Raw genomic sequence first — 16,019 nt, forward strand, 5'->3', positions numbered from 1 at the left:
TTTAGCATACCTCCTTCACTTTGCCTCTGTGATACTTTCTCCTACGCTTTTTTTGCCGACATATGTTTGACACTTGAAGCTGTTATCATAGCTGGAAGTGTGAAAGAGAAATGTTGCAGTATTATGCCGCTTTTGAGTGTTGTGGCAGGAAAATGCTTTACAGATACAGAATTGGCATTTTCGAGTCTTGTCTGACAGGACAGCATTTGTCTTCTACACTGGTACCAGCGAATGAATTCCCCCGTAGATACTTTGATAGATTCTGCAGAGAATAAGTTACGCGATACAACAGATCCCACGATTACTTATTGCAATTTTAATGACATGTTTGACTCATAAAACATATCTCATTTAGCACGTTGCCTGACCCTCTTTGTTTTGAAGCTTCCACTGAAGCAAGACGAATACAAAACACGAATGGACCATTAAACTGACCTTCAAACTGGGCCCTATGAAAATCAAACGGGTGTCACCACACTGAGCGGGAAATTTACTTATTGAACAGCAGTTCAATAACTAAATTTCCAGTGAAAAACACACATCAGATGCTAATATTCATTAAAAACTCTCAGCTTGGGTGGATAATCAATGAAACCTTTCATCAGGGAGCATAACAGTTGGGTTTGTGTGGATGGAAAACAGCAGATTCTCCCCTTGTGGACCCACTTTGGTGGCCTGATGATGTTCTAGTGGCAGTACATGATTGTCTGCTAGTCATCTGATCCCTGGCTACACATACAAAGACATGTATGAAGATAAAACAACACCTGGATTCGCCCATAAAGAGATGAAGTCCATGCCTTTAAAACAAATCTTTTATCTGTGGAGTCCGTCAGTTCCACAAACATTAAGAGAACAGGGTATTTTCAACATTTGCTGTAGAACATGGGCAAGACTATCTGCAAATAAAATCTTGTAACTTCTTTGTATTACTTCTTTTGAGGTAGAGGGGGATGCATTTGATGACAGTACTGTTTGATGGTGCAATTGATGAGAAAGTTCTGAAGAAAGTCCCAGAGCCTCAGAGGAATTTGATTACCTCCATCCATTATCTGCACAGTGAGCAATTGCAAGGCTCACCATCTGTCATCCGTTTCATTTGCATCGTCAACACCTGCCCTGCCTGTTTATGCCTTCACATTTTTTATAAGCTGTCTTTCATGGCAGGGAAAAATGTTGACTTTTCTTTCTAAATACATTAATTCCACAAGTTCAATAAACATATTGAACGCAAACCATTCGGTTTATGCCTAATAAAATTTAGAAGTACAGTGTTAATTGCTGCAGATTTTTAAAAAAAAACAAAAAACCCATTCAAATCACTTTCAGAGCAGAGTCAACAATAAAGTGTTTAAATTCAGATAGATAGATAAACAGATGGATGGATGGATGGATGGATGGATGGATGGATGGATGGATGGATGGATGGATGGATGGATGGATGGATGGATGGATGGATGGATGGATGGATAGATAGATAGATAGATAGATAGATAGATAGATAGATAGATAGATAGATAGATAGATAGATAGATAGATAGATAGATAGATAGATAGATAGATAGATAGATAGATAGATAGATAGATAGATAGATAGATAGATAGATAGATAGATAGATAGATAGATAGATAGATAGATAGATAGATAGATAGATAGATAGATAGATAGATCACACCTGATCCTCCTGTTACTGATGCATTGTGCTGCATAAACTCCCTCTTCTAACCCTCCTCCTCCCACTCCTCAATCCTCCCCCATCCATCCATCCCGTCTCCCATATCCCCAGGTGGTGCCGACGGCTGCGAGGCCCATTAGCGACAGAATTCCTGCCTCCAGCAGGCCATGCGTGTCCCGAGTGACACATTTCTGGACCGCCACCAAGAATCCAACCCTCCACAGACAGCTCACTTCCCTCTGCAGATAGATAGAGAGAGAGAGAGAGGCCTCGTGAACACAGCATGAGTCCCATAGGAAATGCTTGAAAGGCAGTATGGGACAGATTGGTGATGGCACAGAATAGACTAGAATACTAAAAAGAAACACAAGTACGTTCCACATATAAAGATCATACATTGAGGACATAACTTTGCTGCCAGTTTGGACATTTGTTACAGTCATAGCCTCCACATAAACCTCTCATCGAGCATCTGCAGGTCTCCCAATGTAAGCTGCGCACAAGTCTTTTCTTACATAAAAAAACAATTGAATTTGCAAGCAAATGTTTGTCTACTAAATTTTATCCCGGTCAAGAGAACTACTTCAAAATTAGATTTTCATTGCATCCATTGCACACAGTATAAGACGTCACTGATATTGATATTGATGGTTGATCAAAATTTATATGGGTGATTATGAAACAATACATTTTGAGTTAAAAAAGAATGGTAAATCCTTAGTATATATAATATAAATGGATTCTTTCTCCATACTAATAGATAGTTAATTATGTACCTAATGACTCCTCACAAAGCACTATATAATTAGTCTAGATGAGCCGAGAAAGTTCCTACTTGTTCTTACATGTTTAATGTTGGTAATCTCTCATTTCCAAATGGGAATGTGTGCAATGGTGGTAAAACATTAGTATCAGTGGAGCTTAGGGTACCTATTCAATCAATCAACCAATCTATCTATCTATCTATCTATCTATCTATCTATCTATCTATCTATCTATCTATCTATCTATCTATCTATCTATCTATCTATCTATCTATCTATCTATCTATCTATCTATCTATCTATCTATCTATCTATCTATCTATCTATCTATCTATCTATCTATCTATCTATCTATCTATCTATCTATCTATCTATCTATCTCCCTGCCTACCTGCCTGCCTGCCTGTCTGCCTGCCTGTCTGTCTGTCTGTCTGTCTGTCTGTCTGTCTGTCTGTCTGTCTGTCTGTCTGTCTGTCTGTCTGTCTGTCTGTCTGTCTGTCTGTTTACCAGAGTGCATTCAGGAACACCAGATGCTTGCATTCACAGTTACGGGCATCAAAACCTCTTCACCCAGTAGCACCCTTGTCTCTCAGTCTGCCCTGAAATAGGGTGTTGCTGTGGTGTCAGAGGATCACACCCCTGTATGTTTCCCATCTGCTCCAAAACCACACTTTACGTTCTCATACTGTAGCCACACTCACTTTCTCACAGTCGTGTAAAGCTAGTCAGAGTACCCCGAGACAAAGAGCACAAAGCACAAAGGTGATGTAGCAGCAGATGCTCCTGTCATATATTTAGCATATCTCCACCTACAAAATAGTTTGACTGCAGGAACCTGTCTGCTCTCACTCAGCGTCACTATTCATAACTCATTAATTTCTGCTCCCCGAAGAAGAAAAGCAGCTCTTACACCACGATCCTACACTCAATATTTATCCAATCTGACCAAATATTATAATTAATGCTTCTCCTCTCTCCTCCAGGCCAGTATATCCCCCTCACCTTCCCTCCCTCCCACCCTGTCTAACCTTTCAGTGCCAAGTTCACAGATAGAGAGAAAGTACTTCCTGTGAGAGGCCAGGCAGGCTGCCAGAGAGACTGATCCACCAATCTGACACGTTAATGAGATCCTGGCCCACAGTACCGGAGTGTCAGGCCTTCTCTGCTGCAGCATCAGCCCTGCCGTGACCTGCAACACACACACACACACGCACACACACACACGCACACACACGCACATACACAGTCTCTTTGAGAGGGGTTCAGCTCCTTAAATCTGTCTAATTAAAACACCAAATCCCTCTACTCCCCTCACCCACCAACCAAATCCACACTTCCCAAACACACACACGCAGACCTCACACCCCACCCTCCTCCTTCCCCACTGCCACCACCCCCGATTCCGCAGGAGAAATGATTATTAGGAATTTAATGGGGGAACGTTTCCCATCCCACACCATCTGGGGCTTGGGAATGGCACGGAATTTGAGGATGCTGTCTACGTGGCAGGGAACATTATTTTCATTTTTCTTGACTGGTGCTCGGATTTTCAGACATAGCAGGAAAAGTCTCCTGATTACAACCTCTTACTATAATGTATTACAAAATAATAAAGATATAAAGACAAATTTGTTTATTCTTCTTGTTGTTTTTCTGTGTTGGTGTTGTAAAAACTTTTCTCAACTTCTGGGATGATTATTGTAGTTCTGCAGCTCATCCCTATAGAAACACATTGTTTGTTTTTGCACTAATTGTGACACCATTATCTCATTGCAAATTCACTTCTGTATGATATAAACCCCCCATTTCTGTCCTTCACCTCCCACACAGCGATGGGCCATATGCTCCCTCTCTCTCTCCCTATATTCTTTCTCCTCCTCTCTCTCTCTCTCCCTCTACACAGCTTAATGAGCTGCATGAACGTAGAGGTTGTCGTACGTGTTTGACCCTGTGCTAAACTGCTGCATGTGGCCCTGTGCACCATGTAGGCGTCAAACACCCACCCCTCCCCTCTCAGTTCGTCCTGACACTTGTCATCCTCTCGATGAGGCTCCAAGAGAGATTTAAATCAGCCTCCCATCCACACATATGCATATTCACATGTCGCAACATTAAGACTGACAAGGTGAGAATTTTAGTGAATGAGATAAACAAGACCTGGTGGTGAAAGATGGGGGCTAAAGAAATAAACCTGTGACCCTGTGGTCCCAAAAGTGACCTCAGGTAATGAGGTCTTTAAGTTTTATGACCATGCAGAGAAACATGAGAATGACTGGGAGCAGAAGGGAGGTGGGAAAAAAAACCTCTGGTCTATTAACAATGTAATGTTTTTTATGCCATACAGACGTTGGATTTGTCCTGTCTTGATTGCTAGAATAACCAAAACCAAAATGAAGGGTGTCTCGATAGAGTTTGAGATTTTTCAACCCACATCCACAGAAAAAGTATGGGAAATTTTAAAAATTGTGACCCCTGAGCACCCGATTAAAACAGACTCTTTTTTCCCTATCAAGTCTATTCTCAAGTTTCTGGCATTCTTGCTATTTAATTCATCCTGAATGAAGAATTAAATTAAAACGTAAAACTCTGAAACTTAATTTGACGTTTCTGTAAAAACAAAGCGACAGTGTGATTATGTTACAGTATAGGATAGCTCTAAAATGACTTTCAGCACCAAATGAAAGACAACAACAGATCCATGATGAGTTGAAATCTCTGCTGTGATAAATGTTGATTTACTGGTTGGATGAACTGAGCAGCAACTAAAACAGAGACACTATTTCAAAAGTGACTTGATATAGGTCTTGCATTGAAAATATATTCCTCTATGCTATTGTTGAGTGTTCTATTATTGTGTGAACCCTTTAGATAAGCAAATCAAAATATATCCATATCAAAGTTCATCACAAACCGGTGCTGGAAGTTGTTCTCCAAGATTTCTTTTTACAGCTTAATTTTCCTCGATATTAACTCGCATGTCTACCATGACTTTGTAAAAAACAATGTTTTTGGTATAGTTAAAGGTAATTGTCTGACCAGCATCTTATTCAAACTGCACCTTGATATTCCAACACTCAGCACAGACATGCGTTCTCGGATCTCTTGCGCTTTCAGCTTTTCCAATAATGGGAATTGGGGTCAAAAATGATTTATGTCTCCTTACTATGTTTTCATCCTGATACATTTTCACAGTACTGTTGTCACCCGATGATACAAACACAAATAAATGGCTTTCTCCGTATAAATTCATTAACCTCGACTTCATCAATTTGCCACTGATTATATGAAATTATGTCACACCCCGCAGGCCTCTTATTATGACACCTGACCAAATAAAATATCATATAAACCCGTCCGTATCATCTCATCTTGATAACATGCGATGAAGCGCGAATGGATTCAGTAAAAAAAAATATTAAAAAAAATACCGGAAATAAACGGATTTTATTTTCGTTCATTTAGTGAGATTATCCTGATCAGGCGGTGGTAACCCTCCAGGGAGAACCAGCTCAGTTTCTGTCATAACTGGGAGGACTGGGATCAGTTGCCTGCGCCCTGTGGCTGACACCCAATACCTCGTGGGCAGATTTGTCACGAGTCACGTGATCACTTGACATTAAGCCAAATTAAATTTACAAGCGTCTGTTAGATACAGACTTGAAATCTATATATAAAAAAAGAACCTTTAACAAATATTACTACAATTGCGGTCATATAATTTTTAAAAAAAATAAAATAAATAAATAAACAAAAAGTTTTACAATTCAAAACGTTTTTAACTTTCAGTGAATAGGGTTATGTAGGATTATTACACTGTTTAATTTCTCAGGACTAAATAAATAAGTGAAACTGCGCCCGAGGCGCTTTTGTTGTGATTTATTTTTCTAACAACTTTCTAAATTGCCATCAGCCTGCTGTCGATCATTTTATTTAAAAAAAACTGAAAAGCTATTAGAGCATGAAACCTCTCAAAACCTCTTCATTTTATTGCAACAAACACATCACAAAACATTAACACATTACTTCACGAATATTTCGATCCATAACGAGTTTTCAGGAATGTGTGCGTGCGTGTAAGAGAGAAATAGTGTTTGTGAAAGAAATGGAAATTAGAAATATAACCATTCGTCGTTCAGTGAAGGTTACAAAAGCAACAGTATTTATGAGTACAGTCACCAACACTTAAAATATGAAGTTTATCAGCTGCTCTTCAGCAGGAACAGGGAAGAGTAAAAAGTTCACATCCAACTATCCAGAGCGGACATTCCGTTGCATATTGATGAACATCTCATTTTAAGGCATGGTGTCTCGGATTTATATAGTTTTAATAACTCACCACGAAATGATTTTCTTTTCAGTACTCGACTTTCAGTGAAATATACATCAATGCAAAATAAACAAACTTTAAATGTATGGAAATTCACATAAAAGTTAATACTGTAGAATTTCACGATATTTTTTATAATATATTATCCACATTTAAATGGTCGGACTTGTAATAAATAAGCTTAAATAAATAAATACAGTAATAATTTACATTCACCTCGTTACCACACTATTTACTCCAAATACAAACGCGTTTAGTTTCCAGTTTTTGCCAACATCTTCTTGTATTTGTACAGATGACGTCGTCACCAGGTCTTCAGAACACATGCACGTCTTCAAATGTTTGTTTTTTTTTAATCAATTTTGTCTAATTGTCATCATTTGAATTAGATATTTGACAATGAAAAACGTCCCATAAATATACATATATCATGTTTCATAAACAAAGATTGCATTCGGCTGTCTTGCATAGCTCAATTGACTTTTATTGCTAAAAAAAAAAAACAACAACTCGATATCTGAAGTCCAATCATGTCTCAGCATAATTCCCTGTTGAAGTGACACGTCTTTAAATTCTTCTTCCTTGTTGTTTCGTTTAGCTAATTACATTATTTTGTTACAAATATTGAATGCCGTTTTACTGAGTGCTGTGACCGCACTAAAAATCTGCTCATTTTTCCACTACACCATATTTTTGTCACCCATCAGTACAGCCAATGCCAATATACCACTACTCCAAACAATCGACTGAAGCTCCGCATTTGTAAGTAATTTTTAGATATTTTCGGTTTTGTACTGGAAACAACCATGTGACAGCGAGCCATTAAGTCTAATCTTGTTTAAACCAATCAGAGAATCCACCTTGAATCCATATCACATTTTTCTAAAGCAAAAGCACTCTTATATGCATTTTCACTGACTCAAATTCAGAGGTCCAAGTCTTGAGAACAAATAAAACCATCATATCTCATTTTCACGCGATTGGCATGTTTCTAAAAAAAAAAAAAAAAAAAAAAAAAAAAAAAAGACTGAATATTTAACACAAAATGATTTTTAAAGTGAGCATTTTTCGCAGTGCTTCAGCGAGTCCATTTCGTTCCGCTCTGGACATTTGCAGACGGGAATGGCGTCTTTTCTGAAACTTGAACTTTGTCCAGCTGATTGATTAATTGTGGAAAGAGCCATTTAATTCCCCCTGTGATTGGAATGACTGGCTGCGGACGTGCAGATCGTAGGGGAAACGGGCCTCTGGGGAGACTCTGTACATGGAGTTGTGCGCAAGAGCCGTGCGCCCGGACGCACTGCAGTAGCGCATGCCATAGTGGCTGCTTTTGCCGTAGTCTGGCGGATCTTCGTGTTTTAGGGAAAAGATCCCGTTAAAGTTCATTGGAGGACTCAGTTGGCCGTCGAAATGTGGGCTCCCGCTGTCTGGGGATGGGTTGTCGTAGTAGGGCTCATACACGCCGCTGTAGCTGTAGTGCCTGAAAGGCTTGGAGCTAGAGTCCAGATTGCTCCCGCTATGGCCGGGCGGGGTGTTCACGTCTGAGCCGGGGTACGGGTATATGGCATCGTATGGCGCCCTGCCAGAGAACATGACCTCCCCGTTGTGGTCTGTGAGGAAATTTCTGGCGTTCAGCTGCAAGCAACCAGCCACTAGGTTGGTTGTGGGCTGAGATAATCCTTTGCACAAAGTCTGAACGAAATTGAGGAGGTCCGGTCTCTTTCCTGCGCTTAGAGTCTCTGATAGGGCCCAGATGTAGTTTTTAGCTAGTCTAAGGGTCTCAATTTTGGATAGTTTTTGAGTTTTGGAGTAGCACGGCACAACTTTGCGAAGGCTCTCTAACGCGGCGTTCAAGCCGTGCATCCGGTTGCGCTCTCTGGTGTTGGCTTCCTGACGCCGTAGCCTGGACCTGTCCATCTGCTCCTTGCCATGCTTCTTTTTCCGGGGGCCTCTCTTTTTAGGAAGCCCATCCTCATCCTGGTCGTCCTCCCTTTCTTCATCGTCTCTGTCAGAGATTTCTTCCTCGGCTTCCCTCATGTCTGAGTTGGACCTTTCCTGGTTGTGTTGTCGCTCCCGCTCAAGGCTCTCAGGCATGCTTTCGCGGGGATAGTTGGCACCAAACCGCGGCTCACACATCATATGAGATTCCTCGAATGGTAGTGTCAACATATTTCCTGCAAAATTAGAGACAGAGGAAAAAAAAATATGAAGACAACACATCCGTCTTGTGAAGGATGTCGGGAAGGAACGGTTCCTCTTCATGGGGAAGAGGAACAAATTGGCGAGTAAGGTCACACAGCTTGCCACCTTTTGGAAAACGACATTACTTCACTTGAACTAAAAATGAAAAAAAAAGAGAAAAACAGCACTTTTTGTAATGTGTAAAAACGCATTTTCATCAATAAACCTAAGCACTAAATGCATAAGAGTTTATAAAACATTTACCTCAGGTCAGTGCGCGCCAAGCATGTCCCCCAAATCTCTCATCTGAATCCGCAGCTTCTTCTCATGTAAACCACAAATTAGCAGGAATAAAAAAAATCTTAAACCTTACTATCCTATCCTCTACTGTGTTCTGCTCTTTCCCTCCTCGCTCCTCACCCTCTCTCTCTCCCTCTCTCTCTCTCTTCCCCTTCCCTCTCTCTTTGAGGAATGACACTCATGCCAACAGCGGGTACCTATGCCATCTGCCGCTGACGTCTTGTGGCAGCCGAGACCACGTGTTCAGTGTCCCGCGGGATTCTCGATTCCTTACCGATCATCTGGCATCTCCTGTAATGGGCACCGGGAGGCCCGCATTTACCGTCAAAAACACAGAGCGGAGAGGGATAACAACTAATATCTGCATCTCCTCGTGTAAAAAAAAGATGAATTAATGTCTTTTTGTCCGGGAAAAAAAAAAGAAAAAGAAAACTAGGAATGTGAGTCTGCGGGCATTCCTCAACAGGTTAGATATGGAAGATTGGTTTTCATATTCGAACAAATTAATTCCGTAACACAAAGCAGAGATTGTGGAAGATTTTCAGAAGACGTGAAAGACACAAATAAACCAATAACACCAATAAGTTATTTAGAAAGACTCCCTTTTGTATATCCATTGACATCTTTAGGTTCAATCATGTTTATTGATTTAGGTGCTCACAAGTAATATTTGACATTATAGAAGTTAGATAAATAAGATCAGGAGAAACCATATTTTTAAGTCATTAACTTTTGGGGACTACATGTGCGTGTACTGTAATGCAGTACGTTTGGATTGTGACAATGAAGGCTTAAACAGCCACAACAACAATTCTTTTGTTTTTTTTAAATGTTATTTTGCAGTTCTTTTCCTTAAACAATTACCATCCTAAAAAGGCATCAGAAAATTGTAAAGGAAAGTTCGGTGACGTCACCACATGTCTTCTTTTCCTCATCCCAGCAGCAGCCCAAATCCATCTTCAGTGTTCTATATTTGATTCTGAAAATTGATAGAATTAATCTTCTACTGTATATATTTTGAACATAAAAAACGTTATTTTGGTCATACAGTGTATAGATATAAAGAAATTTCAATTTGTCATTGAGGAGTTATATAAAGTATCAGCTATATGTGCAGAGGGTGGTGTGAGAATAAAAGGGGGGGCGTGCACAGAGTTGGTACCTCAGGACCGTAGACATTAAGTACACCCCACGGAAAAGGCCCAGTGGCACGCTGCCAACTCCACACTGGGGCACAGCTGGCACTCGATATGGGTATATGCACTCCTCAGTTATGTGCAACACACACACAAGCGCACACGCAAACATTTGCCGGTGAATGACCTTGTTGCAAAGAGAATCAATTATCAATCTATCTGTATTGGAGATAAAGAGACATCGATCGGACCAGGATGGCACCTGGATGTGAGTTCTGATCAGATGGTATCGTGTGTGTGTGTGTGTGTGTGTAACCTAATGGGTGTGAGAAAGACTATATACGTGAAAATGAAGACACACACATACACACAGACACACACACACACACACACACGGGTGCGTGGAAATAAGATGAAGAATAAAATAGTCACTTCATCACTGACGTCCCCCCCCCCCCAAAAAAATGCCTCAGCTGGTCTGCTGATCGCTCTGGTCCAGCACACACACACACACACACACACACACACACACACACACACACACACACACACACACACACACACACACACACACACACACACACACACACACACACACACACACACACACACGCGATGAGTCAAACTCCCCTTCTCAGACTAATCAGTTGACTGCACTAATTGCAAATGCAAATATGCAAATTTATATTAATTAATTACTCCACTAATTAGTTCTCTTGTCTTTTCAGGTAATAAATCATGGTGTGGTTGAGAGAGAAAGAAAGAGGGAGAGAAAGAGACGTGGCAGTGATCTTTTGTCTGTTGGAAATCCATGTTTCGGGTCTGAATCCGATCCGGTGATGATTTCTTTTTTTTCCTTTGAGACTCTTAACATTTTTTTTTTTGTTTTTCACACCGATGCAAACATAGTTAATTATTTCAACTTGCATTTTATTTGTCATCTTTCTGGGTGAAAGCATTTTAATTTGAAAGGTACAACTAATAGCAGAGGTTGGTAAATCAGGGGCGTCTTGCTGACAGTTCTAGCCTGTCAGCTCTTTTAATTATCACATTATCGGTTTTTATAGACATGGTGTGTGGTGCGGAGCTGCAAATGAAGGCGCCACTGATCGCATGCTGAGTTTCAAGCGTTTCTCAATTGATGTCAGCAGTTAAAGGGAGTGTGTGTGTGTGTGTGTGTGTGTGTGTGTGTGTGTGTGTGTGTGTGTGTGTGTGTGTGTGTGTGTGTGTGTGTGTGTGTGTGTGTGTGTGTGTGTGTGTGTGTGTGTGTGTGTGTGTGTGTGTGTGTGATGAGTGCGAGGTGAAGTGGTTGAGGATGTGGTAACATGATTCTGACCTCGGTCAGTCTCCGCGTCTGTCAGTGCTGGTCCTGAAGTGTTGTTTGGTTCAGAGACGCGTCTGAGAGGTGTTTTTTTTATTTATTTAAATTTTTAAACATGACTCTGCATTGAGCTTTCAACCGATAACTGATTTTTTTTTTTTTTAATCATAGCATTTCCAAATATCGGAAGTTTTAAGAAAGAATTTAAAATCAGAATATCATAAAGCAGTTCTGCTAGTGCTTTTATTTCATGAAACACTTATTAATCGTATACGACTGTAGGAAAAAAAATAATTTAATACAGAGGCAGCATTTTTAGAACATGTTATTGTTCTTGTTGTTTTCAATGAATTAAGCGTCCTATTTAGATGCTGTGAACTTTTGACTCAACACCTTTTTATTTTAATGCACTTTCACATCACCAGCAAATAATTTCAGCCAGCTTTTTGCACCCTTTAATATATTTGCTGTTACATGCTAGATGCTTATGAGAATAGTTTCTAGGAGACATCAAGGTTGGAAAAATATAATTCTTGTCACCTCTGACCATATTTTCTGTTACACATTAGAAAGTCATTAATACAGTAAACATAAATGCAAACACAATCACACGCTGCATTAAAGACTAAACAACATCCAGTTAATTAAATCATAAAATCATTAGATAGTCATGTAAAACTGACTTAAATCAAACAAATGTGACAAATTAAGTCGTGCATTGTTTCACAAGTACCTCAGGAGCCTTACATCTGTAAAGCATCAGGAGACCTTAGGGGAATGTGTGTATTATGTGAGAAATTATTCTGTAAATACAGTACTCCATGTTTACATAGACAACACGAGTCATTATGAAGAAAACAATCAGAGCTTGAGAACAAGATGTTTTTGAAGTGTGTAGAAAGATGTGAAATTAAGTCTTCATTATGTTCATTTGTTAGCTGGTTTTCTCCAAAACTATAGCAAGTATGTTTGGAATGAGGAGAGCTCATGCCTTTAACGCTGAACAGTATCTTTTTAATTTAAATTCAAACTTGATCCAACTTTTAGAAAGACATGCACACCAAAGAGACTCTCCTCAAAGTTTTGTTATGGTAAATTAAAAAGAAAAATACTGCTCCACTCCAAAAATGTGTAGTTTCCTTGTTAGCATATGCACAACTTTTCCTGCCATTTTCATGGTGATCTGTCAAGTAGATTATATAAAATGTTCAAAATGGTACTTTTCAAGGGGTTGTCCTCCCACTAATTTTTATGAATAACCATTAGGCAGTTTTTCTATGACCCTCATAACCACCTCATAAACAGCAGAGAGCAGGTCAGGGAACTGCACTGGTGCTTATGGCGGGTTTTGTGCTTCATTAATAAGTGACATTCGATGCACTGTGAAAACCCACGCCATCAACAGTGAGACTCCTTAAACATGGCCTGTTAAAATGCTGTCATTCAAGTACCATCCTGGTTCCAGCAGTGAAACACATCCAACAACCCCCACACTGAAGGCACATGCTGCATGGTGGATGTGCAGAGGAGGCCTGAGGATTGTGGGACTGATTACCAGAGGCCATGTCCTGGACTGGTGTCCTCCAGCTGTGCTGCTCTACCCAATTAGAAACTCCATATGCTGCCCCACTCAGCTGTTGAGTGGCCACACCTCCCACCCACACAGGTGTGAGTACTGTGTTTATGTGTGTGTGTGTGTGTGTGTGTGTGTGTGTGTGTGTGTGTGTGTGTGTGTTTGTAGTTGAAGCTGTTGTCTACACAAATAACCGCTCGCGAGGAGCCAACAGCGAAGTTTATCGTGTGTTTTTCTTGTGTTTGGATGCAAGATTTTATAGTACACAAAAATAATCCGATTTAATTTTGTGCCTTGGACCACTGTTGTGTCAACTTCTTCATCCCACCTCCTTTATTTACACCCAAACGGCACAACTTTGACTGCCACTTCTCCTTTGACATGAAACACACAGGTATTCAGGTGGGTGGCATGCAAGTGCTAATAGTATTAAAATATGGGCCCATGAATAATAGATATGTTTTTGAAGATGTATAATGTAAAGATGTTTGTCCCGTTCTCAGACAGAGATGGGATGCAGACGTTGCTGGAGGCACCTGTTTCTTTTTCTAAGCACAATCTGTTTGCACACGTTCAAAGTGGCTGCAGCAATCTGTTGTGACTGAATGTGACACATTTAAACCCAGAAAGCAATACGACAAATAAAAGTGTTTCACATATTATATTTAAGCAAGACTCTCTCTCTCTCTCTCTCTCTCTCTCTCTCTCTCTCTCTCTCTCTCTCTCTCTCTCTCTCTCTCTCTCTTTCTCTCTCTCTCTCTCTCTCTCTCTCTCTCTCACACACACACACACACACACATATACAGTATATATATCTATATCTATATCTATATCTAATATATATATATATATATATATATATATATATATATATATATATATACACACACAGTGCCTCTTAAACAGCTGACAGGAATGACACATTCGAAACAGCAAAAAGCTCATAAAATAAATCAATGCTGTTCCGCTGACTTTTTTATTTTTCATCTCTCCTTTTTTTTTTCTCTCGGAGCATGAAGTCAAGATGATTGACAACGCTGCAATGCCGTTTTCTCACCTAATCGACACTTTCAGTGTTGATGTGATATCTCTCTTCCTCTCCCCTCATCAACTGTCCTCAACTCCTCGTTGCCTTGCTGTGCTTGAAACTCGATTTTCATTTTTGAACATTAGTGGCATGAAATTGCATTTCAAAATTAGCTGTGTTGTGAGCCACTTCTCAAAATATTCCATTTATTGTAATAAAACATTGGAATTTAGGTGCTTAAATGAAATTTCCATACACTTTGGAAATGGCCTTGTGCATCATATTAGCAGAAAACACATGAGTGATGGTTGCAGAATGAGTCTTTGGGTTAACGTCAACCATCAAGTTGTATTGGCTGGTTTTGAACCAGTCACTAGTTCAGAGTGTTTCAGCATTATAGGGAGTTTCAGTTCGTTTTTTTAAAACTCTTAAATGTGTTTTATTTACCGTAATACTATCTGAAGTTAACAAGTTTTCATGTTACATCAATCTGTGGTCTCTAAGGGGCCTTATTTCAGCGACAAATAAAGCTTATACATAACCTTTCCATATATTTTAATGTCAAGGTTGACACTTGAAGGTGTGTTTTGCTATGCTGTTTAGTTAGTGTTGATAAATAAGACGGTTTTCATGTCCTCAAAAGCAGTATGTTCATGTATAATATATTGTAATTATAAATGCTTGGATAAATACCCATGTTAATTTGTACTTAATTTTAGATCAGCAAACACATATTGTTTATATAAAACTTTGAAATAATCTCATTTAATCAGACAAAGTCACTTCATTTCATTTCATTCAAGAAGTTGGAAGTCTTGGCTCTAAGGTGTAAACAAAATAGTGAAACATTGTAACTGTTTTCCTGTAATTATAATTATATTGAAATTGACCCGGCATTACAGAGCCTCATTAGCTTTCACACTTCTGGTATCATAAAGTCAGACACAAACACTCACCTCCCTTTCACTCGCACCTACAAACAACTACAACAACAACAACAACAACAACAACAACAACAACAACAACAACAACAGAAAAAAAATAAATACTCCAACAAATGTGAGAAAAAATACGTGGTCTCCTCAGGTGGAGAGATTTTTTGAAAATTACAAAATAAGACAGACAGTAAATTACTTTTTTTTTTTTTTTTTTAAAGAAGAGAGCAACCAATGTCAGCAGCAAAATGGGAATATAACCTTTGATTTACCTAAAAGTTTGTAAGACCATAATGTGACTTATTTTTTTTTAGATTATTTTTAACAAAACAAAATATTTAAATAACCAATTAAAAGATTATTTGTTTTCAAAAATATTTTTACACTATTTAATTTATAAAAACTTGAACCCAGGACATAAAGACTACACTCGCGTGAATTTATCACAGAAGAATTTAAATAATTGCATTTGGAGACTCCAGTGGAAAAATCCAACCCCGAAAACAGTAACTTGTGGACCACTAGGACCTGACACCTAATCTGGATCAGACTGGTATCATTATTAATTTCATAATCCAGAATGCTGCATTTCACAAATATTGTTTCTCTCCAGGATCCAGATCAGTGACTTTTTAAGGTAAATTTGACACTTGTCTGAATCAAGCTGATCTTAATTCAGTCTGACATGACATTGGAAGATAACATTCTTTTTTGTTTTCTTACAATAGTGATTTTTTTAGGAGTTTTTACAAGTCTTTCAGAATAATCCTGCTGACACA

At 39.2% G+C, this 16,019-nt stretch overlaps 1 protein-coding gene across 1 annotated transcript; it reads right to left on the reverse strand.

Annotated features, from left to right (window-relative positions):
- Nucleotides 1–7,931: 7,931 nt before the first annotated feature.
- On the reverse strand, nucleotides 7,932–9,114 carry neurod6b (neuronal differentiation 6b). The gene has a single exon (XM_068341259.1). The coding sequence runs from the start codon at nucleotides 9,027–9,029 to the stop codon at nucleotides 7,932–7,934; it is 1,098 nt and encodes a 365-aa protein (XP_068197360.1). The 5' UTR covers nucleotides 9,030–9,114.
- Between the last annotated feature and the right edge of the window lie 6,905 nt (nucleotides 9,115–16,019).

Source organism: Antennarius striatus, chromosome 18, assembly GCF_040054535.1.
Source record: "Antennarius striatus isolate MH-2024 chromosome 18, ASM4005453v1, whole genome shotgun sequence".
NCBI lineage: Eukaryota > Metazoa > Chordata > Actinopteri > Lophiiformes > Antennariidae > Antennarius > Antennarius striatus.